General features: G+C 39.3%; 1 protein-coding gene across 1 annotated transcript; it reads left to right on the forward strand.

The window, feature by feature from the left end:
- The first annotated feature begins 22,882 nt into the window (after positions 1-22,882).
- LOC105936190 (transcription factor Sox-9) lies at positions 22,883-26,504 on the forward strand. The gene is made up of 3 exons (XM_012876895.3): positions 22,883-23,666; positions 24,007-24,254; positions 24,505-26,504. Exons 1-3 carry the CDS (start codon positions 23,239-23,241, stop codon positions 25,257-25,259), a joined length of 1,431 nt encoding a protein of 476 aa, XP_012732349.1. The 5' UTR covers positions 22,883-23,238; the 3' UTR covers positions 25,260-26,504.
- Positions 26,505-26,670: the final 166 nt, after the last annotated feature.

Here is a 26,670-nt window from a genome sequence, read left to right on the forward strand (position 1 = left end):
ATCTGAATCCAAGTGTTGTTTTGTTATTGGACCTCTGTATGAGGCACTGAATGTCCATAACAAATACCCTGTTTGAGCCCTAGTGGGTTCATCAGTGTAGGTGATAGCAGGCCGTCTTGAGCCAAAGGTTCATACTGTATCATCAAAACTGGGTTGTCATTTCTTGGTTATTTGGATGAAGAAAGGGGCAGAGCATTCAACTGATCACCACCTGGGATTGAGTTAAGGCCATGGAGAGAGACGTTTGGCTGTCCTCAAGGAACTATAAAAACTAGAAAATCAGAAACTCAGAAATGGGAAACAGGGACTATGGTGGGGGGTTGTGTAAATCCAGACTGCGACCACTTTTAGGCAATGCAAGAAAAACTTTGAGAATATTCTATATCCTTAAGGGGAGGGGCATACAGTATCAAAATGGTCTGAAATGAGACCCTTAAACTGTTTATTGCCAGAACATAAAAGGTAGTGTATCAGGAACAGATTCCAGGGCAGAATGGCTGCACTGTGGAGGACAGGTAGGTGGTCATAGCATGAAAAGGGCTTGGATGAATGATAATGGAGTTGAAGAGCATCAAGGAGAGGTGAGGATACAGATTGAGGTGCATGGTGTGGTTTCCTGATGGTGCTTCTTTCACTGTTCCAAGAGGACTGTTGGAGGGTGGACAGGCAGGTAAATGTGGTGTTGGTGTGCAGGTTCAAGCAGCGTTTCCAGGGAGAAGCAGCCAGAAGAGCGGTGAAGAGATTTTTCAGAGGTGGATGCCATGGTAAGTTCACCAGTGGGCTCCAGGAAATGAAGAGGCAGAGGAGGGAAGTCCAGATCGAGGACTAATAACTTGAGAATGGGTTTCCTGGAAGGACACAAAGGATAAAATAAGAAAATCCAGTTACAGCGTAACAATGTACTGGAGGCCTGATTACCACTTAGTGAGAAAGAGCAGTCTGACATCGGCCTCCGGAGATCCACTCCTCTATATGCTCCTCCTGATTGGCTTGTAAGAGCTCCTGTTACAGGAACACGCCTGCTAGTCACACCTTAGAAGGTGACACACACATACATGCACACAGTACGGTGGATTTGACACCAAGACTCTGGTCACTGTGGCAGGGGGCTAGATGTGGATGAGACATGAGATGCTGATGTCTCTGCACATTGTGGTGTTGTTATGGTTGGCACGCCTCTTTGATGGCGCATGGAAGACGGGGACAACTCTGTTTGAGTGGCAGAATGGGGTGCTGGTCCTATTTATTTGCAGATAACACATCTCAGCTTCCCCAGGAAAGCTTGCTCAGAGGTTTTGGAGAGGAGGCTTCAAACCTTGTATCCAGCAGAAGAAATTAAACTTTCATTCTGATCGTGATTCAGTGGAAAACTCACTCAAGATCTTTCTGAAAGTAACACCATAATAAAAGTTTTATTGGGCAGTGCAAAAGTATGAACAAAGAAAATTCCTCAGCGCCAATGGGGCAATTTCTGTTTATACTTCCTGAGTAAATTTCCTTATTTCCACATGTATCTAATTAGCTCCTGGTGTTTGACACCCAGGTGACACGTGTTTGTGTTCCCCCAAAGTTGGTTTATCTAGGTTTTCACGTATAGACTACATCCACCAACCAATTCCAGCTCTGTCCCATGTACCAGGAGGAAAGCATCATTGGAGTGACTCACTATCTGTGCAGCCCAGGCACTCTGCAACACAACTTGCCCATATCACACAGAGCCAGCTGTGAAATGACACAACCCTTTAAGTTGCTCTTCAGCTGCCATGAAGTCTCAAGTAGCTGTTAATGCTTTCCCCTCCACCCTCAGTCTCCACCTTTGCTGTCCCAAACCAGTCTCGTAAAATCAGGAACCATAAATCTGCCACTTCGATCATTCCCAGTGTCCTCATTTTGTGTGTGTGTGTGTGTGTGTGTGTGTGTGTGTGTGTGTGTCAAACATTAACAAGTAATAACAGTATTTCAGACACATTACGTGAAACTAATACTGTGAATTTTATGATGCTGAAAATCAGAAGTGACATGAATGATATAGAGTTTCCAAAAGGGAAAGGTATGAGGGAATCAGTATGTGACTGTTGAGCATGCAAGGATAGTATTGCTGCAGGACCTGCAGGAAATCAGATGCAATGTTAGACACCAGATTAGAGAAATATGTTGGTTTAATGATGCAATCCAATGAGCAAACAATTGTATAATCTATATTCAAGCAGACATTAAAAAAACAATATCAAGCTGGATGTCAAAGCAAATGCCCCCTCCAATTGTCACACAATCTCAAGTTATTTCACCTCTTTTCATTTTATTTGAAATCCAGCTAATTATGAATCTTTCCCTTTCCTCCTGTGATTAAGGTGCAGATCTCTATAGTTGATTTTCCTAATTGATAAAAACAATTCAGGAAAAACATTGACTATAGAACGATGGTGAGATGAACATTACTTAACTTTAAGAACAGCATTTAAGATTCCACTTATGTCATTCAGTGACGTCTGAGAGGCTTCTTTGCACCACTAGTTATATAGTGAAGAGATGCATTGGCTGGAATTTTGTTGTCAATTTTTTTATCCGAGTTTCGAAAGATGTGATACCAATTTTTGCTATTCAGATTTCTTTTCAAGTATAATAAAAGAACGTAACTGTACAACACTTAAAATATATTTTACAGTCTCCTGCCGTAAACAGTCAATTATTTATATTGGCAGCACAGGCAATCGCAAGCTGTTGTGTGAGAAAGCTGTTGCTATAAAACAGCGTTTTACTGTTATTTTAAAAACAGACATAATGCTTATTAGAAGTGGAAGCCATTTACATAAAGCAAGAAAAAACAACTTTTAACAGAGGAGGTGGGTTCAGGTCTTAACTTTCAAAAACTTACAACACAGCAATAGGTTTGATTCCTGCTAAGTTTGCCCTCAATTCACACCTTCATGCATGTGATCACAACATTTCCTATGTGAGCCAGGCGAACGATGAGCCGAACGACTCTCCATTGTGAGGAGGGATCAGTTTCAGGTTAATCTACATGCAAATCTAAGCCCTAATGAGGCCTTGCCGGCAAGTCTATATAGCTTGGAACTCCATATTACTCCAGATATTTTGAATTAAGCATTTTTCCATTTTTTTAATTGAGCTGATGGCATTTTGCTTCCTAAGTGGGAGGCAAAATGTCATCAGCTTCAGAATATCAGACCAGTTTTTTTTTTCTTTTTTTTTTTGATTGAACTTGAATTGTTTATACTGCTTGCTGGTGAGGGTTTTTCTCAGTATTGTTGTTTTTTATGAAAAGTTGTGATTCAAATACATTTTAATGCTACATTACTTCCATTGATTTCAAAGCAATTTGATTCATTGCCCATACAAAACTACATAAAAACAAATATTTACATGTAACTGTTTTATACATACCGTAATTTTTGGAATATAAGGCGCAAATAAAATCTTTACTTTTTTCAAAAACGATGGTGCGCCTTAAATATGATTACTGTTGTGCTTACTAACCGATTTTATGTGGTACAATGCGCAAAAAAATTTGTTAAAATATGTAATTACGACTTTGGTTAGCATCGAAGCCGCTCTGCTCAACAGATATTTGGAGCATTACGGTACACTGTGTCACTACCTGATTGGACACCTGAGCAGTCTCTACAACTGCCTGACTGTAATGTCAAAACTAGAAGTGCATTCATCTAAAGGACCCCACATACTCAGGTGTAGTTCACATCACAGAGGTCCGCTCGTACTTGAGGCGGACTCTGCGTGGACTCCGCATATTCAGGTACGTGTCAGACTATAAACCTTTTGGAGGCAAGAAGTATTTACATGGAACTGTTTTATATGTGACACCGAGCTTGATGCACTGAGCTCCTCCAAACAGGTGGCCGCAAGGACACGCAGCATCCCAGTCCCTCTGTTCTGACTGACAGGTGTGAATTCATAATTTTTATTAAAATGACTAACGTTAATTATTGCCTTTGGCACTTATTAGTTGTGTATAGCCATACCGAATCTATTGTTACACAACAAGAAATATGTCATAAACATGAATTTCACTGTAATGTTCATTTCAAAAGTAGCTCCATGTTACTGCAGTGTGAACTGTCTACATTACAAGTGGTCCGCGGGCATTGAAAAAGACATGACATTGCATGCAGCATTTTATATTTAGCGACGTATAAATTGATGCTACCAATGTCAGCATGTGTGTATCATCTCTGAAGCTGTTGTGCAATTTAAGCTTACAAAATGATGGCTAGCTACACTGCTGGTGTCTGCCATGCTGGCTTTGTTCATTGTTTGAATTTGATTTGACCGCTCCTTGTCTCCTCAGGTGCAAAATTGGGACTGTGTCTCACTTCAAAGACCAAAGCCTGGGTAAAATGCAAAATGACATTTGAGTCTGGACGCTTTCAAAAACATATTCAAACAGGAATAATTTATGAAGGGACCTGGGTGCAATTTAAAAGAAAAAATGTGAGGTATACTGTTCAGGCCTTAAATAAGAACAGAAATAATGATCATTATGGGCAAAAATGTTGAATTTGAACCACTTTTGCTGTGTCATTTGAGATGCATTTTATACATTAAATTGGATCCACTGCTGTAAAATTGTATGTAAATGTATGCTGCACAATTGTCACAGCACTGACTTGACAATAACTTTGCTTACTTTCATGCTATCAAGTGCAGACGCTCTGTCTGCAACAATTGCTTTTCACTCACTTCAGCATGGTGAATTTATGAAGTGGCTACCTTCTTTCTGATCAATGCAGCTACTAATTATTTGAACACTTCAAACACTCATTTACTTTCATCCCAAGGTGGTCAGATGTACGATAAATATTGAAACAGAAAAATAAATGAGATGGTGAAATTACAACAAAAAGTGACCTATTTTTTCCTCATTCAGAAACATGCCGTGCATATTCCACCCCTCACTCCAATGCACACATTATACAAATACAGCGGCGGGTAGCATCATAAGTAGCACACATACATCAGATATATAACAATAGTTGATGCTTCACAAATTTGCAGTTTTAGAGACGCAGTCACACATCAAATAAGAAGTTTATCAAACAGTGGAAATAAAACTAATGTTTAAACGTACGACGTAACAAGGTCTTTGGCCATTTAATCTGTCATGTTTTGGTGGTGGTTGTTGTAGGACCCAAATGCAGAGAGACCAAGGCAGGGAGCCGTTATGGGTGAGTTTAATAAAAAAAATCCAAAAATGTACAAACACTGGAGAAAACGCAGGAGCCAGAGCAAAACAAAAATTTAGACCTGGGTATGCATGAAGAACCGATCAGTCAAGGTGACCGGAAACAACAGTAGAAACCAGCGGTGAGTGGTAAAATGAGAGGAGCTTAAATACTGGGAGGAAAGGAGCTGGAACAATGGCAGGGGTAGATTGACTAATTGATCGCAGGTGTAGAGAAGGAACTGGAAACAAAACTGAGGAGAGAGAGCAAGTGGCAACAGAGGGCCGAGAGAGCAACAGAGGAACAATAAAACCACTCTAAATGTAACTGAGGAAAACAAGATACCAGGAATCAAACTACAAACCAAAGCCAAGAACTGTGACGACCATGACACAGTCCTTCCTAAAAACTAACATTTTATCTTAAACTATATTACTGATTAAGATTAAATTTGAGGGGTTTTTTTTTCTTATAGTATAGGCTTGTAAAAAAACATGCAGTTCCTACAGCTGAGTGGTTTGTCTACTTACTTTTGGTTTTATCTTGATCATAACATTTCAGTTTCTTTGGGGGCTTTACTCTACAACTACAACAGTAACTTTGCTTAACCAGAAAACCATGAAGCACACATCTGTTCTGGGTTTCACTGTATCACACTGCTTCATGTGCAATCCTACACACTTTGCAAGGGAAAAGTTAGAATAGTTTACACCAGGGTTTCCGAGTGTGGTGTGCGCAGGGGTGCGCGAGCTGCCACTAGGGGGTGCGCGAGGCGAAAACTGTAATGGCGTCTGACCGTGTCTTTTCCCCCCCACACAATAAAGATGTGTAAATAAGCATTTATTTTGTAAAGCTCAAATTTTTTTTACTTTAATCAATAAATAAAAATGTATTGTAATGATCCTTATTAGACTTTATTGCTAAATGCTGTTGCACACTTATTGTTCCTTTAAATAAGATTACTTTGGGGTCATACCGGAAGAAATGTGTGGCTTCCGGGGAGAGGAGTCGTGATTCAAGGGACCAGCGAGTGAAAGCTGTCCCGTCCTGTTCGTCCTAAAATAAAGTGTTAGCAGCAAAACCTCGTCTGGTGCTTGGGTGTCGTAACGGAACGATACATTATTAACACGAAAATGTTAATAAACTGTATCTATTTAGAAGAAATCTTCTACGCTTCATTTTAAGATGAAAAATCCGCAGTGCTGTATATGCGCACATGGCTTGTGGTCTCTGCTTCAATAATTTCTCGCAAATAGGCTCAATAGGCTGAAATCAGGGAAACAGGTGTGACATCTAAGGTGAAAGTTAGTCATTAAAGAGGAGAGGGTGAGAGAGAGTGAGAGGCCGAAAGTTTTATTTACGAGATTAAATTGAGTGACTCGGTCTCTATGGATCGCGCAGCGCCTATAAACAGCGCCGCGCTGCTCATGGTGCCGTGACTTTGAACCAGTGACAAGCTCTGACGCGCATGTCACAAACACCGCTGTCGTTACTGCTGCTCCTGGGGAAAAAAATAAATAAATAAAACGCTGCTCCTGGGGGGGATTTCTTGACTATGCTCACGCACAGATCTGTAATACTTTTCATTGAGAAAGGCGCAGACTGCACCGTGCAGTTCATTTTAAAGAGGCAGTTTTAGCGCATGTTCAGACAGAAACGGGCTGTGGGGAGCCGAGATGTGTTGCCGTGGGCGTGTTTACCTGCTGAAGGTAACCGCTGTGAAACAATCAGAAAGATTTCTCTGATTAATAAAATCTTTATGGAGCGCTAGAGTTATTGTTACTCTGTGCTGCTTCACCATCACCATTTTACACTTGGTAAAATGATGATGAATCACACAGTGTTGACCGTATGGAGCTAGGACAGCAAGAGAAGACCTAGTCTGCCTTTTTGTATGTTATTTTGCTAGATCTTTTTTTTTTTACTTTGATCTTAACAGCATATAGGACTCATTTATATTTTTATTGGTAAAAAAACAACAACAGTATGCTTGCATCAGTAGACATATTATTTTGATATAAAAAAGAATTGTGCCATTAAGGCTAGAGCATTCAAGATTTAAAAAGTAACTGTAATTAAAAATGGCACTGTAGATTCATTGCCTCGGTAAATTCATTATTCAATGTGGGAGTTTATTAAAAGGGTGTTTGACTGACTGACTGATATTGAGGGTAACAGACCTTAGGACTTTATTTAAAAATTTTATTTAAAAAAATAACAATATAAATGTATATTTATCAGAAAATCCAATGTATTGTCTTATGGGAGTCCTTTTCCCAATCACGTCCGTAAAAATCAGTATTTCACAGATGAATTTCATTAAACTTTACTTTGACAAGTGTTTTATGCCTTTACTACTCAAATACTCAAAGACTGATGGTACTGCTGGTTAGATCAGAAGATAGTAACAATATTTTATTCATTGTTTTGTTGATGATGAATACTTGTAAATACATATGTATACCATTATGTGGAATTTGATAAATAAAAGTTAAACACCTGAATTCAAATTGCCCTGGTCTCAAAAAAGATGTGATGTATTAGAGCAGATGGTAGATTAGGATTAAATTTCATGTTATCATACTTGTCAGTGAGGAATTTATGCATATCCCCAAAGAAGGGGAAGGTTGGGAAAGTGAGACGGTTTTTAAAAGAGATAAAAATCAGCTGGCGCCTGTTGAGGACGTGCCTGTGTACAGTATGTCCTGTCACTGCCGAGGACAAAGACTCTCCCGTATCACACCTAAAAAAAAAAAAAAAAAAAAAACATTTCAATCTCCGTGCTTCATTTTGCAGTTGACATGGTCATCAAAGTGATCAAAGGTGTGTCATGAAAAATTAAGAGGAAAATCCTCACGTTATGTTAAATAAAAAAGGCTTCCGCCTCAGGTTTTCCTCATCATTTGCCTATTTTCTTCTTTTGGAGGAGGGAGGGCTGTCTGTAATGCAGCAGCAGTGTTAGCAGGTCACTTAACAGCTCTTGTTGGGCACTGCAATAACCTGAAAAAGGGTTTCAGTCGCGAAAAAAAAGCTAAGCTCAATTAAATGACTACACATTCAAAAACAAGGCCAAAAACCACACCCCACGAATGACGAAATTTGCAAGGGACTCTAGAAAAAAAAAAACAAGCCCAAAGTCCTTTGTAATAAGCGCGCTTGGCACCAGTGGTACGCGGCTTCAATCAAACTAAGGTGAAGCTGCAGTTGTCCTTTTTTACTTGTTTTTACAAACAAGTAAAAGGAATGCACTAAGTGACTGGTAACTGTAGATCTTTAGTTACAGACTGTTGGTTTGATAAGAAGATCACTGTTTCCTGATTGTCTGTTTGGTGAATCTGAAACAGTAGATTTTCCAGAATTGCTACTAAATCAAAGTATCAGCCATCTTCTAATTACTCCTGAAGGTTGGAGCCGTGCAACCAAGTCAGGTTTTACAGTCTGCTTCACTAGATTATTTTCATGCCTTTGGGTTTAATTCATCCATATAATTTAAGGTATTTGTTGTGTCTTTATATCTTAACAATCCTGTGTTTCCAGATTTTGACATATGGCTGTTAAAGCACTGGACTCTTCCTTGACTTAAAAGACGTGTCAAAGGCATATTTCATCCTATATATGCAGCACACAATGGTTTTCTACATGGAAAGTGGTTTAGTCGTACCAAAAGGCACAATCTGTTTCTAAGTGACTCCGAATTCCTGGCTTACATTGTAGAGTTTTGTGGATAAACGTGGAGTTTATGTTTGCAGGTTGGCACATGTTAGTCCATTTTGTAATCAGAGATGTAGCTTTTCCTCACAAAGGGAAATGCATTCTTCAGATAAAACTCCAAACTGCTTTATTTGCATTTTTCACTGACTTGTGAGCTGCCAGTAGCCTACCTGAATTTCAAAGTAAAGATTAAACTTTGGTTTGCTGATGCTGAACAACCACAGTACTTTTCTAAGGTAGTCATGATCAAAAGGGCTTTGTCAGTTCAACAGTTGTATCATTTAGGTGATCTGAAATGTTTTACCTGGTTCTAAACATTTGTTCAACTCTCACCTCGGGTGTACAAAACCACACTCATAAGATTTCTGTGTGTCATTATTTATTAATTGTACGGGGCAGATTTCTGTCAAATCAGTCTAATTCTCTTTTGATGTGGCTTGTAACCTTGAGAATAATAATATATAAAAACATCAAATTTCTCAAGTATAAAAAGTTAGAAGAAATTATAAATAGGTTAAGCTCCTCCTCCTGCTGTCTTGATATTCTACGTACAACCTTCATTAAAGGAGCCATGACAACAACTAGCATTTTTATGAGATTTTGGGGGTATAATATGGTCTGTTGTGCACTGATGAAGCTGTGTGAATGTCGAAACTGAATACCAAATTAACTGATCAGGGTCAATCAGCTTTATTGCTTTGCTCAAAAACGATCAGATCAGTTGTCTTACTACGTTGGTTGTCTTTCTATGTATTCATATTCTCCAATCGGAACACACCATCAAGCAAACAGCCTTCCCCCTCTCCTTCCCCCCAACCTCCTACCCCCAGTTGATTTACCAGCTGACCTGAGAGGAGGAAGGCGAAGCAGACGTCAACCCCAGATCAGCCTCCCTGTATCGGCTCAAAAAGGAGCCAGCCTCAATACCTATATTATGCAATCAGATTTCTCTCCTTTGTATCAGACCCTGTCCAGACGAAGCTGGGTTTGGCTGTATCAGACTAACTTCTTGGTTACCGACTACATTATTAATCTGCTCCTACAGTGGATAAGCCTGAAACTGCCCTCAGCAGATGTTCCACCTTGCTACCCGTATCCGCATAAGTAGCCACAAACTTGTGTGTGCGCACATGCGAGCCAATGTAGACCTAGCCTCTCCCTTAGTATGCATACGGTCCTGAGCCAACAACAACAATGGCCATCTCCGTAGTTGTAGTTATGTTGAAAGCTTTTCAATCTAAAATGGATTTTACACCAGGACCATCCACTCCTTTATCCTCTGTACGAAATGGAACTTGTAAACTATATTCTACACAGTTGCTCAGATCATCAGCAGGAAACAACCAGCAGGGCCACCAGGAGAAAATATTGGGTAAGACCCAGCCGAACTTTCTCGCACATGCACAATGTGACTTTATTTACGTTGGTTGCATTACCACGCCATCCGCAGCATGGCATATGTATTACAAAGCTTATGGCTACTCCAGCAGGCGGTTTCATCTTCACACTGAAAGTTTTTTGCGCAGATATCTGTGGAGATACTTTATTTAGTTTTGCGTGGACGTAGCCTCGGTTGCTTAGGCAGACGATATGCAAAGAAACAAAGATATCGTGTCACAGTGTTGCCTTAAACCTTTTCTGTAACTTTCACAGTTTGCTACACTAGCTTTTTGACATTTTTGAAGAATTCTGTCACACGAACTCCGCTGCTACATGATCAACACAACTGCAACATAAATGTCACAAAAGTTACCCAATATAACATTACATAAACTCACGTTTCACTATGCAGTTGTCTGCAATGACAACATTTCACTTACCTTTGTATGCCAGGTATTGAGACAAAAACTGAAACTGATGGCATGAAACTACTTTCTGATTAATTTGGTGAATAGTTATCTGACCATTTAGTGACACTCCCAGAACATTAAAATGTTATTCTCATAGTCAGATGCTTAAAAGTGAAAAAGGTAGTATAAAACACAACAGTAACATTACAACAAAAATATCACAACTGTCCCAATGCAGAAGAACACTGGGTAGCCTATACATCTGATTGCAATAAATAGGTGTATGCCAAATGACACACTGTTACTAAAATATGTTTTTGATGTTTCACAAACACCTCGTCGTGTCCACACATTTAGACCAAACAAATGTCTTTTAGAATAATAGCATACGTAGCAAGATAAGAAACTGCTGCTAACCTCCTCCCCCCTCCCCCACCCCCAAAAAAATGTATTTTTTTGTAAATGTAAATGTATCAGTAATGTATTTGCAAATATCAGATGGTAATCTTGATTCCTATTCCACCTGCTGTGTCATTGACCCATTTTTTTTTAACATTGTATTATTTATAAACCCAGCCGTGGAAGTCAATACTTCACACTAGTGGGAAACATACACTGGATTGTATATTTAAAGTACACTAGAAAATGTCTAGGAGACAAGCAAAAAAAAAAAGTGAAACTGTATAGTTTACACAGGCATAACCTTTTGTGCCAAAATATTATTTAAAATAATATCTTGGCACCAAAGGAGTGGAGTTAGCTATAAAAATCCAATCCAATGAAACTATTTTAAAGACCAAATGAATGTTGATGAAACACGTTATATTTTGACGATTAACTTGAAAATGTATTTAAGCCTTTTTATTTGTATTGTAGGTTGAAACTGTGTTAGATTTCATTCATGTTTTATGGTTAGAATGTCTTTTAAATGACCTTTGAATAAAGTTTTTTTTTTTTTGATTTTGCGTAAATCAGCAGTTTTACATCAAACATCAGTGGTATACAGTAGTTTATGAATGTATTCTTCTAACTTTTAATAATGTTGTTTTGTTAATGCCACCTTGTCAGTTTTATGAAAAAAAAAGTTAAATATAAAATAGAATTCATTCTTGACTTTACTCCAGAATTTCTCCATCATACCTTATTAACTGGGTTGCTTACCTGCAGTGAACTTGCCAAATCTGGTATGAAGAAACAGCAAGCTCAGACAGATAAGAAACCACTTTTACAGTCTGCAGCAATCTGCCAAAAATCTAAAAGATCTGTTACAGTTTTCCTTCTCACACCAAGAACAGTCACCAGGCTGCTCATATATTGTATCTCAGGAAATGTTGAGGAACAATTTCCTTGAAGAGTAACACTAGAATGCACGAGTCTGGCTCCCGGAGGTTTGGGGCCACCACCGCTGGGCTGTCCCAATTAGATGGAACTTCCCTGCTGGGCCTGACCCAGCCTGAAAACAGGAGCACCCAAAGGGAGCTGGAGGAAGACGTGGAGGAAGGAGAAACGGGAGTCGCACGCAGCCCTGAGTGCTTTGTTATGTTTGGCGTGTGTGTGTGTTTCACCTCCAGTCGCTCCTAGTTTGCACAAAAGTGATTTGTGTTTGAGGGGGAAAAGGAAAATATAAGGAAGAATATATGAAAGACTATAGCATGTGTGTGAAGAAAGTGACTAATATTATTGAAATTACTTTAACCATAATATCTTTACAATTTGTTGAAAATGATTTTAGGAGATTGAGCCCATAATTTGTTGGTTTATGCTTAATTGCAGTAAGGTTAAAATCACAAAGTGTACTGTATAATGTTTTAGTATAATGTATTAATTAATCCTCCAACTGTACATGAATTTGGGTTTTAACTTTGTTTACTTTTTGGATTTTTAGTTCACCTAATACCTGATAGTAAACCTAGCAGCATGCTTGAACAGGTTATTTTTCCCAGTGACCCCAAAATGCAATAAAATATCACAACTAATAGTAAAAGACGTTTAAGAACGTCTCAAAAGACTCAAAAGAGTACACTATATAGCACACAGATTTATTATTGTATTATTTTATTTTTTTTAGAAAGGGTATGAATGCTTGTTGTTGTTTTTTTTCTTTTCAGACACTAAAATGGGGGTTGAAAAGGCAGAACAATAGCTCTAAAGCAAGCTTTTGAAATCTTAATACTTAATACAATGTTAGTTATTTTTTATTGTATGTTGCAAATGGTAACATGGTAATTCATATTCTCTAATTGTGGCAGACATTGGCGAATTTTGATCTACGTAGCTGCCCAGGGTGGCATGAAAATTAGGGCAGACAAGCCTTATCTCAAAATATCCTAACCATTATAGAAAGGGTTTGAATTTATGAAAAGGAATTGTATGAAGAGGTTGTAGCATACCTTTAAAAGTCCATTTGTTGATTTAACTGTGGATGAACTGATGGTCTTCAATTAAGCTATAATAATCTAGAGCAGGACCGAGACCGTATAAAATTTCCTGTTTTGTTATAACAAAACAAAAATGACACATAGCATAACATACATAACAAACGTTATTCATCCAAAACTATTTTAAGTTTTGTAAATACTCCTGTAACATGTTTGCATATTTCTATGAGCTTTGCCGGGTTCTAAATCTATCCTTCCACTTGCTTTGCTGTTCAACAATGGTAAAGTTGATTTTGGCGTGTATGTATGTTTTTCACAACAAGATGCTACGATTGTAAATATGTGTGTTTTCAAACCCGTTGTCAGTTCTCACATTAGGTTTAATCAAAAGTAACATTTTCATATTAAAGTTGTTTCTCTATGGCAAAAGCAGTGAAAAATTGGACCAGCTCTAACTAGTTGTCATCTTGAAGTTGGCCAATCTACTATTTGTTCTTCCTAATTTAACTCATCAGAGAAATCAGTAATGATGGTGGGATATTGGCTTCTCAAAATCTCTCTACTGAATCCACCCATTTCAGCACCTCTGACCTAACCCTTTAAGTGTTGGCCACAGGCTGATTAGATTTAAGAACTACAAGTGTTACAATTTTGGACATTCAACAAATGGCATTTGGCTGCCATATAATGTTTCTATCCATGTCACGTTTTCCATGCTTGGTTGTCTGTGACAAATTGTTAAAAAAGAACTTGATAAAAGTATCAATTGCTCATGTATAACCACAACGTTTTTAATAAAAGGTGATTGTTGCCATTATTATCACTGAAAAAAGATGTGTTATATAAAATGTCCTTAAAAGTAAAAACCCTTGAATTTATTTTTGTCCATTTATTATGCTGAATTATTTGAAGGGTTATATTTACCTATACAGTTAAGGAGAGCCAGAGAAATAATATATATATATATATTTTGGGGGGGGAATTTTATAGTATCTGCAATTGATAGACTTCAACATTATTGAAACCACTCCTTTGACTATTAAAAGAACTCCAATAACCGTTGAAACTGAAAGGTTAATTTTAAATTTCTAAAGATAGGTTGTTGACTTTCTCATATTATTTTGCCCTGAAATAGGCTTTAACAAGAATAGACTTGGCTCTCCCCATTGTAATAAGACACTTATTTAAAGCCCTTGAAATATGCCATTGTTCATTTTACCCTTTCTTAGTGCATTAATCCCATTGCCATGGTCTAATGCTGAAATCCCGAGCAGCTAAGAGGGCTGGATTTGCTTGACCACACAAGATATTACTGTTTCTCCTCAAACAACCAGATATCCAACGCTAAACCACAGAGAGTGGCACACAGCTAACAGGAAGTACAGATATGGCGCATCCATTGCAAAGATGTGGCTAGTGGCTCTAATGCAGGCGCTAAACTCTGAAAGGTGATTAGATATCATCACTCTTTCATTAGTTTGGTATTTCTTGTGTCTCCATGACTGTTTAGGAAGAATAGACCTTTTCATCAGTCCTCCAACAAATGGACCCTGCTGAAAAGAGCCGAGTTAAGTTGGGAGGATAATGAAACAAGAGAAAAGAAGGCGGATATCTGCAAAAAAAAAAAAAAAAAAGAGGAAAAAAAAGTCAAATATTGCAAAGTGGCGGTCCATTATAACGCCTGATTGTCAAATATGTATGTATGTGGCTATCACAGTTGTGGTGGAAAATAGAGCAATAAGGAAGTAAACAGCAGGTGACAGTAACAAGAAGGGGAAGTTAGGCAACTCATTAGGGTTTATTTTTAGACCAACTGCAGGGAACAACAAGAGTCTCATTTTCACCTGATCATTGAAACAGGTTGGAGGGAAGGAGGGCAGGATATTCCATTACGTAGACCAGACGTGAGTGCACACAACCTCTTTATGAAAGGTGTCTCTGTTTGTGGACCGAGATGCCGCACTGACATCATCCGGAGCCAGCGGATGGGATAGTTCATGTGTTCTGGTGCCAGGGAGCAGCTCGGACTTTCGGCCAAACTGAGTCAGAGGTATGCCTCAGACTCTAATGTGCAAAAATCCATGACAGACTAAAGAGTTACAAATGATAACACATGCTCCTTTTTAATTTCAAGTGAAAGCCGCTTAAAGCATTTTACCAGATTTTTTTGAAAATAGAGAATAAAAGAGGCTATTTTCCAAATTTGAAAGTATTTCTGTCACTATATAGTAGACTTGTCTGACAGTATTTTACATATGGACATTTTTTTTTTTTGTTATTTGTCAACCATTATAAACTGTGCAAATTAGTTGCAGCTATGTGACATAAACATCCATATGAGGGACATTTTGCTCATTCCTGGTGAATCAAGCTTTTGTTCATTATTGGACTAACTGTTATAGTGATGTATTCATCTGATAACGTTTGAGTCTTTGATATAGAAAAAAAGATATATATATTTTAATTTAGCATGTGAAGACTTGCATGCAAAGTTATCACATTCATTTGGAGGAAAAGCATATTATTCTACATATAAAATACACATTGCTTAGAAGGTCTCATCATCTTATGCTGATGACATGCTGATATTGTCTGACTTTATGTTGAGACCAAAAGAAGCAGAGAAAATAGGTAGGTCATAAATAGTGAAAAAGTAACATGTCAACTGAGTGTTACTTTTTTTCCTGACATTGTCTGTATGAAGATACAACCAATGCCTCACTAAATCACAACATCACAGGTTTTTGATGTCTCACTACATGACAATGCAGGTTTCAATTACTTCAACATGATGCCCACATCTTGCATCTTGATAATATTGTCTTTTCAAGCCAGTCATGTTAATGAAAGCAAAATCCCTAACCAATGGTTAAATATATTTAAATGTAAGTTTATGTTTGAAATATATAATGAAGAGCAATCTCTACCCCATTTATGTGTTATAAGGTTTTTTGCTTTGTGTGAGGATGGAGAAAACATGTAATATATGTTCATGCTTTGTAACTGTCAAATGTTACCAGATGAGTGGACCCCTGTCAAGGGTCCAAGCACATTATTAACCTCTGCACAGACCAGGTGATGTTGTAATATTTTGTCAGCACTTAGAAAATGAGCCATTGTCATTCAGACTTAATTACGGGTCAGGTGGTGGTATTGGAAATAGAGGGCACTGACCTAAAGGGATCACACTCTGCTACCATACTGTTTCATTGTCATTTAAACTGACTCTGGGGCCATATACCCTAAAGGCATTATGGAAGGTACCTTGAAGTCACTCCGCAGAGATCAATCTAGCCTCTGCTTTTAAGGCCTGCCGTGACAAATACTTACAAGGCAGATATGATGGTTAATGAAGAGGATGAAATTAGAAATTCATAAAAAAAATATCTGGAGTTACTTCAATTGCTTGGGGTTTCTGACTGTGTGTGTTTGTGTGTGTGTGTGTGTGTGTGTATGTTGGGGGGGGGGGGGCACCTGTCTGATGTAGCTTATTTTTTACAGATACCTTTGGACTCTCTGTATAGCCATATTCTTCTCTCTAGATGTGATTTCAAACAAGTTGTATGCTTTCTAGATATACTATCTAACAAGTGGTTGAGGTATTTCAGTTTGTTGGGAAACCCCCCAAGCAGATAAGGCAGATAATATACCAATGCTATGTGCTCGGAAGCCAACAAAGGAAGGATTTTCTAAACAGTGTACAGTGTAAGATAAGATGGAAAATTACTCAGATCTATCAGTCTGGAAATGATCACAAAACTATTTCTTTAGCTGTGGGACGCTAGCAAATCACAGTGAGAGCTAATATTCACAAATGCAGAAAACATGGAACAGTGGTGGACCTTCCCCAAGGTCAGCCAATCAAAACTTATCATCCAGGGGATAACAAAAGAACAACTCAGAACAACATCTAAAGCACTGCAAATTAAAACCAGTGCTAAATATTCAACAATGACAAAGAGACTGGTTAAAAACGGCATCCATGGGAGGACTCAAAGGTGGAAGTTGATACAGACCAAAAAGAACACAAGCACTCTCAATGATCCCCTAGAGGGCCAGGAAAATATTTAGTTGGGTTATCAGGAAGGTGTATACCACATCAACTGTAAAACACACCCAGCATTTTAGGAAAATAATATAATATTGAGACTCAAACATGGTGTTGGTAGTTTGCTGGTCTGGGGTTGCTTTGCTCTTTCAGGACTTGGATGTATTTTCGCATAATTCCTTGAACCATGAATTCTGCTCTCTAACACAAATTCTGAAAGACACTTGGGTTATGCAGCAGGAAAATTATTCCATTTATACCTGCAAGTCCACTTGTAAATGACTTTAAAAATAGATAAATCAAGCTTTTTTGGTGTGGCCTAGTCAAGGTGCAGATTTTCTGAATTCCTATTTGGATGCTGTGGCTGGACCTTAAGCAGGCCAGTCATGCTCAAAAATCCCCTAATGTATTTCAAATAAAACATTTCTGAAGGATGAGGGGATCCAAAATACCTCCACAGTGACATAACACAGTCATTCTTAATTACATAAGCCTCAGTTATTTGGATTAGAGAGCAATAACTTTTTTCATACACGGCCTTGTTGGTTTGGATAGTTTTCCTAACTTAACAAATAGAGGACATTTCAAAGCTCCATCTGTATTGACTTCGGTTATCTTAGTTTGACATTATAATTAGTTTGATGATCTGAAACATTATGACAAAAATGTCAATGACTTAAAAAAAGAACAGTATATAGTAATGTTTTTGGATTACTATTAGTTTACAGTTCCGCAGCGCTTATTCTTTCAGGTGAGCCGCTGTGGTCCTGTATGGGATGTCTGGGAGGTGTGAAATGGTCACAGTTGGGGAATGTGAAGCAAAATCTTCTGAGGGTGACATGACCTTGATAAGTCTTATTTTACCCTTCACAAAATGCCATGTGTCAACAGTTGCCCGTGGCCAGCACACTCTGATCTGGTAGAGCAAACATCAGGGGGCCACCCATCAATCTTTATGATACCATCATTTACAGTGCATCCAATTCTGTGTGGGTTTCAGACAACATTCTAGGGAATAAGGGGGGTGGAAGCACCCGGAAGGAAGAATTAGAAGGTTTACCTGAAAAATGTTGGCAGTTTTACATTTTGCAGTCCTCTGCCATGTCTAGGGCAGTTGGTCCAAGTTGTGGAAAGTCTCAGGCTGGTGCTATGTGAGTGCCTAAAATCCCTATACTAGTTCCCCTGCACCATTAATAACCAAGTTAAGGCAGTTATATGCATGCTGTAAATCACTGAACTATCTCAACGTAGTTATGAATGCAATTCCAGGGTTATGATAAGCTCTTTGAAAAATAAGCTCACAAAGAAACTACTACATTTTCTTTACTTACAAGATCCACGACATGAATCTAAAACGTCATCGTAACTATATATTTTGCTCCATTTGTGAATTGATTTTTGGGTTTGCTTTTGTTTTCCTGTACACATATGAAAACAAACAATCTAATTCAACTTCCGCACTCAACACCTAGACACAGAAACGACACTAAGGGTAAAAAAAAAAAAGAGTGATGATCTGCTTAAACTTTTGCAGTGGAATCCGTGAGGCGAAAGACATGATTTGGCAGTTTACCCCCAGTGTTTGCCTCAAAATTTTCACGCCACGGCTCGAACTCAAGCTGAGAAGTTTCCCAAGGCCTTCGCCTACAGCCGGGCGTTCCGTGTAAGCTGTGAGATTCACATCCACCCCTCCTCCCCTGCCATGTTTAACTGGAATTCAGTCTGCAGGCCTCCTCGAACCTTCTGCAGTCGGCGATGTGAGGGCGAGAACATGCCCAACCACACCTCTGATGCCTTGGTGCTAGCCGTCACAGGGTTTCCTCCTCTGCAAGTTCAGACCAGTTGGCTCACAAATCAAAGGAGAAGCGTTGCTTGAACCTCCCAAAACACATGTCATCCTAAAACCCTAACAAATATCCTTAAACTTTATCAGATTCTAACCCATCACATCCACAAACTTCTATGTATTTCATCTGAATTTCAAGAGATAAATCAACACAAAGTAGAACCTTATTGTGATGTAAAAGGAAGAAAATTTCCTTTTTTTTTATCATGATAAATGATACAAAAATAAATAAGTAAAAATGTTGTTCATATGTATTTATGCCCTCTGAGAAATATATATATTTTTAAAACAGCCTTTTGCTGCATATACAGCTCCAAGTCTTTTGGGATATTTTTCCAGCTTTGCACAGTGAAACAGTGAAATATTTGTCCAATCTTCTTTGCTTATATGGCTCAAAATAAGACGGAAGAGCAAATCTAAAGGTAACTGGATTTAAGTATAGACTTTGACATTGTAGCCGTGGCTGTCTGTTTTGGGGGGGGGGGGGGGGGGTTCCCGCTATTCCTGCTAATAGTTTTGCTTCCATAATTGCTTTGTATAAAACCCCACCCGTATTCCCATCAACACAGAATAGATGCCCTCTCCTTGCTCATAAAAGCCAGAACATGATGCTGCCACCACCATATTTACACGGTGAGTGTAGGTTTTTGATCACTCATAATTTGCCAAAAAGGCCAAAAAGTTCTAACGTGGCAAGATATACTGATAATATGTCTCTATGTTACAAACATTATCAATCTAGGTCTGCTCCCATCAAACCCATTTGGGGAAAGGAGGGACATTCAGCAGAACTTCCCGAACTGATTTGGTGACGCGACACTTAATGCCCACCTATCAAAGGTTGGTTTTAGCCAATCGCGGCATCAAATGAAAGTGTTGTAAGCAGCAGGCGCTATGTGAAACCTGTTCTTCTTACATGGATTCTGACAAAACAGATGTGATAGCAACAGCTATGCTTGCGTCCTCCTGTGCTGCCGTGTTTATTTTGGTTCAGCTTTGGGCTCGGAACCTCTTGCTTTCATCACAGCTGCATGCTCCGCCTTGAAACAAGAAGCACAGATAATACTGTGACGTGATTTGGACCGAACCACTTTCGGTTCGTTCCAAATCACGTTGAGATGGGAGCGGGAAGAGATGGATTCTCGTGTGTTTGTGAACGCACAAATATCGCGAGAATTTAGCTTGCAGGCATTGTCCAATATTTGTCTAATCTGACTAACTCACCTTTCACAAGTTTGGTTTGTCCCCTACCTAGTTCGTGCCAGCATTCTTCTTATGGCTTACTGTCAACAATCTGTCTACATTTCCTTAAAGGCCAGATTTGTAGAGTTCACAACTAATAGCTGTTCAGTCAAAAGATTCTCTCATCTGAACTGTGGATCTCTGAAGCTCCTCCTGATGGGCTCACCATGGGCCTCTTGGCTGTGTTGCTGCTAAAACTCTGAAGGCCATTTGTTGCACTGCATTTTCTTTGATCATCACACTAGAGAGGGCTGAAAAGGAATGAACCCTACACTTTTTATTTATAACTTTAAAAAACATTGAAAATGTTCCTTTCACTTCACAATTGTGACAATTATGTCCTTCTTGTGTGTCTTTCCCATTACATCCCAGTGCAATGCACTAAAGATGGGGGTTGTAACATAAAACGTTGTAACATAACAAAATGTGCAAGCGATATGAAACCTTTTGCAAGGTACAGTTTGTTTACATGAAAAGGGATAAAATGCAAAAGTGATGAGCTGCTTGGAAACAACTCATGAGTTGCCCTTTGCTGATGGATTTCTCTAGGAATTATATAGGATTATATAATCCGCACAAAATCCATATCGAGTGGTCATGAAACAAAAACATGCTACTCCCCTAAGGGTTTTCCCTTCATCCTATATTTCCTTCTAAATTGTTTTAGGAGAATAACATCAAATGTAATTTCATTGCATTTAAGATCTGCTGTGGTCACAATTTGTTAAACATGCAAGCAGAACCCTGACAGGCCAGTTAAAATAATCACTTACTGGTAAAACAGTGAAACATTTTTAGATACTTTAGACAACTTTTAAAAACATGATTTTACCCATTTTTATCCACCTTTCTACATTTTATCTTATTCAAATTATGAATATTTAGAAGCAATCAATGTAGCACAATCCTGTCCTGTATTAAACAGGACCTAATGCTAAATAAAAAACATGAGCAAATATTTTGTTTGAGTAACTTCCAATGTCATTACCTGCTTAAGTTTGAGATTATATAATATATGTGAATTAGATTTTCCAGCTCATGAATTTGCTGGTGTTTACTATCTTTCTTCATTTAGTTGTCGTTATTCTGAGTCATAACTCTAGGTTGGATCTGGTTTCTAAAATTGAATACGTGGATTAAAGGGACTGAACTCCCATAACAAAGTCTCTTTTGTGGGGTGAAAACAAGTGTTGGAGAAAATCCAAAGTAGCAGATTTTAGTGTCAAAGCAATTTTTTTTTGTAGTTGTTGTAGAAGGAAAACTCTTCCCAAAGCAGCACCTCTACATGCAGAATATATAATTTAGAATTAAATCATTGTAGAAAGACGTAGAAGACGAGTCTTGGAAAATTATTTTATAATGTTTTTTATGTTTTTTTTTTGTTTTTGTTTTTTGTAGTAAACTGAAAAAGAAATCAATTAATAATTGACTGCATTAAAACAAAAGGAAAACATAACATGAAACTAACAACTGGACTAAGGACAGTTTTCTTCTCCTATTACTCTGCCTCTACATACATTTTCCAGCACTGAAGAAAATTATAAGTTAATAAGTAAATTGTATTTATTTGTCATTTATTAAATATTTGTATCATTAGGTTTATTCTTAGTTATCTATTTATCTATCTATTTATCACATAATACTGATACTTTGATTTACAGCTGGCTTCCAGGTGAATTGTTTTTCGTTTGCTTTTTAAAAAAAAAAAATCTTATAAAAACCTAATAGCTAAATGTTACATGAATTTATATGTGTTCCTTATCTTTTCTTTTTTATTGGGAAAACATAAAAATAAAATCATTTTGAGGCTTTTATCTGTAAAGCTCACTGCAGTGGTTTAACACCGCATAGGGCTCACTGACAAGTTTCTGGACTGCTGTCTCCCCCTGTTGGTCCATTTTGCAACATGTTGTTCTCTCCTGTTGCTCCTTCGCAGCTCTATGAAGACTAACAGAATATTGGTTTGTGCAACACAGGATTTGCACAATTTCAGTCGACGTAGAAGCAAATATAAGTAAATATTAATAGAATCAGTCCATCAAATCCAGAAATATTATGCAGAAAACCGATATTTTAGGGGTCTTGATGTCTCATATTGTTGACAACTTCATAATAAAAATGCTTCAGAAATAAGCATGTTGTTATTTGCTAAATAAAATACATACAGGTCTGTAATACATTCTACATGCTGTGTTAAATTTTAGTTTGTTTGGTTTTGTTTGCTGTTTCATTTAGCTTAAGTTCTGTGTTAAAATAAAACGAGTATGCAAGCAGACATGTTAGCCTACTTGTAAATTAGAGACTTTCATAAACACGTCTGGTAAAAGAAAAGCACTTTTTTTTGTCAATTCAAATGACCTATTTGGTAATGACGAGGCAGTTTTAGTGTTTGTGGTCCATTTAAACTGAAGAAGAATGGGGTCTTCCACCAGTGGCATCACCCAGTTTACTAATCCCGTTCGAGGTTATCCTTTCTTGTTGATTTTCTGAAGTTGAACTTTGATTAGTTATTAAAATGAAACTGTAGCCCACAAGGGGAAAAACGCCCAGTTCATTTGGGTTTTCACTGGTGTGATCAAGATTTTCTCTGAGTCGGATTGTGTCCCCGCCCACTGAGCGCCCGACCACCACCCCTCCCCAGTCATTCCCTTCCCTCAAACATAAATTGCGGCTTCACCTCCTGCGCTTGCAGACGCTTCGGTATCCATCAAGGGAGATAAGTTACTTTCATTCCGTTTTAAAGTCACGGTTTCTCGGTTGCGTTGTTATATACAACACAGACAGAAGTCTAAGGAGCGTGAATACGTATACTTTTTGCTGTTTTTTTGTTTTGTTGTTGCTGTTTTTTTGTTTTTGTTTTTTTTTTACTTTAAAGGATTTAAGTTTGCAGGGCAAAGGTGTGCGCCTCTACAGACTGCCGCCTGCAGTCTTTGGGCACAGAACACTTGGATTAAAAAAAGAAAAGAAGATTTTTTTCCCCTCTTTTTTTCTAGTGTGAGCAGCTAATCGTTAATTTTCTCGCATGAATCTCCTCGACCCATACCTGAAGATGACAGAAGAACAGGAGAAATGTCACTCCGACGCTCCGAGCCCCAGCATGTCTGAGGACTCGGCGGGATCTCCGTGCCCGTCCGGCTCCGGCTCGGACACCGAGAACACCCGGCCATCCGACAACCACCTCCTCAGGGGTCCGGACTACAAGAAGGAGGGCGAGGAAGAGAAGTTTCCGGTGTGCATCAGAGACGCCGTGTCCCAGGTGCTGAAGGGCTACGACTGGACGCTAGTGCCCATGCCGGTGCGAGTCAACGGCTCCAGCAAGAGCAAACCGCACGTCAAGAGACCCATGAACGCGTTCATGGTGTGGGCCCAGGCGGCGCGGAGGAAGCTGGCCGATCAGTACCCGCACTTGCACAACGCAGAACTCAGCAAGACCCTGGGAAAACTCTGGAGGTGAGTTGGCTTCGGATTCGAGGTCTGCTCGTGGAGCGCTCTTTTACGCACTGACGCGTGCAGCCCATTGCTTCTGTAAAACTTCGCAGCTCCTTCTAATTATAAGCGTCTACACGTTGCTATAATTTCCCGATGCTTTTACTGTTTATTTAAATGGATAGATTTTTTGTTGCATTCACTTAAACTAGTTTCCTGTTGCGCAAAAACACCATGCAAGTCAAGTTAAGACCGCGTTGTATTCGCTTGCTAGCGGATTTTATTTTTTTTCATGCACTTATACAGAAACTATCGGAAATCTACGTGAACGCACAGCTCATATGTTGGTTTGTGCCCATTTCAGGCTGCTCAATGAGGTAGAGAAGCGCCCGTTCGTGGAGGAAGCCGAACGCCTGAGAGTGCAGCACAAGAAGGATCACCCCGACTACAAGTATCAACCGAGGCGGAGGAAATCTGTCAAGAACGGCCAAAACGAAGCCGAGGATGGCGAGCAGACCCACATCTCTCCGAACGCTATCTTCAAGGCGCTGCAGCAGGCCGACTCCCCGGCGTCAAGCATGGGCGAGGTGCACTCCCCTGGAGAACATTCAGGTGAGATAAGAGGGAAAAAAAATGCTTTTGAATATTATTTTTGTTGCATTTTATTTAGGTGGGTGGAATATTCCACTTTTAACAATTAGGACTTAATGATTTGGTTATTTTAGTCTAGCCGGCAAACACGTCCCTTATAACTGTGCCAGTAGTTTTAGGGGCAGGGTTACCTTTCTGTGTACATTTGCATGCAAGTCTGCGGTATTGGGAGTGATGAGCCACGAGTCTAACGTTCCCTCTCTCCAACCAGGTCAGTCACAGGGACCGCCAACACCCCCTACCACCCCAAAGACAGATCTCCCGTCCAGCAAAGCTGACCTGAAGCGCGAGGGTCGCCCCGTTCAGGAGGGCAGCAGTCGGCAGCTCAACATAGACTTCGGAGCCGTGGACATTGGCGAGCTTAGCAGCGACGTCATCTCCAACATCGGCAGCTTTGACGTTGACGAGTTCGACCAGTACCTGCCGCCTCACAGCCACGCCGGGGTCGCCGGCGCAGCCCAGGCCGGCTACGCAGGCAGCTACGGCATCAACAGCTCCTCGGTCGGTCAGGGACCCGGTGTCGGAGCCCACGGCTGGATGTCCAAGCAGCAGCACACTCTGACCAACTTGGGTGGAGCAGGAGAGCAGGGGCAACAGGGTCAGCAGAGAACCACCCAGATCAAGACAGAGCAGCTTAGCCCGAGCCACTACAGCGACCAACAGGGATCCCCGCAGCACATCACCTACGGCTCATTCAACCTACAGCACTACAGCCCGTCTTCTTACCCGTCCATCACAAGAGCACAGTATGACTATTCAGAGCACCAAAGCAGTGCCAACAATTACTACAATCACGCAGCCGGCCAAGGCTCCAGCCTGTACTCCGGCTTCAGCTACATGAGCCCCAGTCAGAGGCCGATGTACACCCCGATAGCTGACACCGCTGGGGTGCCCTCTGTGCCGCAGACCCACAGTCCACAGCACTGGGAACAGCAGCCGATTTACACACAACTGTCCAGGCCCTGAGGAGCCGCAACACATCCACCCAAGACTTCTCTCTTCCCCCACCCCCCACCCCCAGTGGCCTTAATTTCGTTCTCCTTGCCACATTGCCAATAGAAAAACACGACATGGACTTTTTTAAAATAGTTCTAAAAAAAAAAAATCATCTTTAAATTGGCTCACAGCAGTGCCTTTTGTATTGGTTGGAGTTGTGATTATATTTTTTTAGATATAATGTTTAAAAAGTTAAATCCTCTGTGAGGACATACTGGTAATGAATATGATAGTATGTACTGTGTATGTGTTCTGCTCTTGTTATTCTCAACATAATCAGTGTCATGATCATCATCGCTTGCTTAAAGAAACAGGGATGTCGGGTTAAAACACCCTCAGTGGCCTTTTTATTCTCTCTAAAATGTTTTTTTTTTGTTTAGTTTTTTTTTTTTTTACTGGACGTTTACTGACACTGCCATCTCACCATAGCCTTCATTCTGCTTAGAATTTTTCTACTGTACATATGCTAAGTTCAGTGACATCCACAGTGCTGAGCAATGCAGAGCTGGAATAGGATGCCATGATACAACTGCGTCATCAGTTAAGAGTCCAATGTACTGCTTTATTTTTTTTTTTGGTTCAGCTTAAACGTATTGTGTTGGAAATGCTAAAAGCAGGTGCCATGTATCTCTTCTGGGGGCCTTACTGTGTTGCTAGATGTGACAGTGTCGCTTGCTTTTTATCTGAGTACTGCCTTCAATACCATTAGTGCCTCTGAAGCCACAGCGCGGAGGCTTCGCGGTCCGGAGAGACAGTGGCGCAGGTCGGATCTCCTGCTTGATGAGATTCAGGAAGTGGCCTTTGACCTGGCTCTTGCCAGCGTAAATCAGGTCCGAGCATGTTGTGCTTCTATCACATAATTTTCTCCTTACTTCTTTTGTTTTCTTAATTTATTCTTTAGCATTAATTTTATTGGAGAATTATCGTTTAAACCCAGCAGCATCTAACAGAGGTGAATTTTAGGTTGCTGTCATATGTGGTACAAAGTTGCTTATTTATCATTTGTAAATGTTTTCATATGATTCTCGATTGAATTGAATCGAATCGACTTGTGTACAGAATGCCTAAAAAATCACATGATGGGTCTTTCTCTGTAAGAAAAACTGAATGTTTTCTTTTCAACTTCCTTTCTAACATAATGACTGGATAAGAAAAAGCAGCTGTAAAGAATTTAGCCGGATTCAACAGAAAACTTTGTTTTAGTTTTTTTTTTTTCTGAAAAAAGAAAGATTTGCTTCTTGTTTTATATTCTGTATAATTAGTTCTCATTTTTGTCATCTCCTTAATGCAGTTTCCCTAGGTAAACATTGCATTGTCTTAAAAGCTTATCTTTTGTATTATTATTATTATTATTATTATTATTATTATTATTTGTTTGTTT

Source organism: Fundulus heteroclitus, chromosome 16 (assembly GCF_011125445.2).
Source record: "Fundulus heteroclitus isolate FHET01 chromosome 16, MU-UCD_Fhet_4.1, whole genome shotgun sequence".
Lineage (NCBI taxonomy): Eukaryota > Metazoa > Chordata > Actinopteri > Cyprinodontiformes > Fundulidae > Fundulus > Fundulus heteroclitus.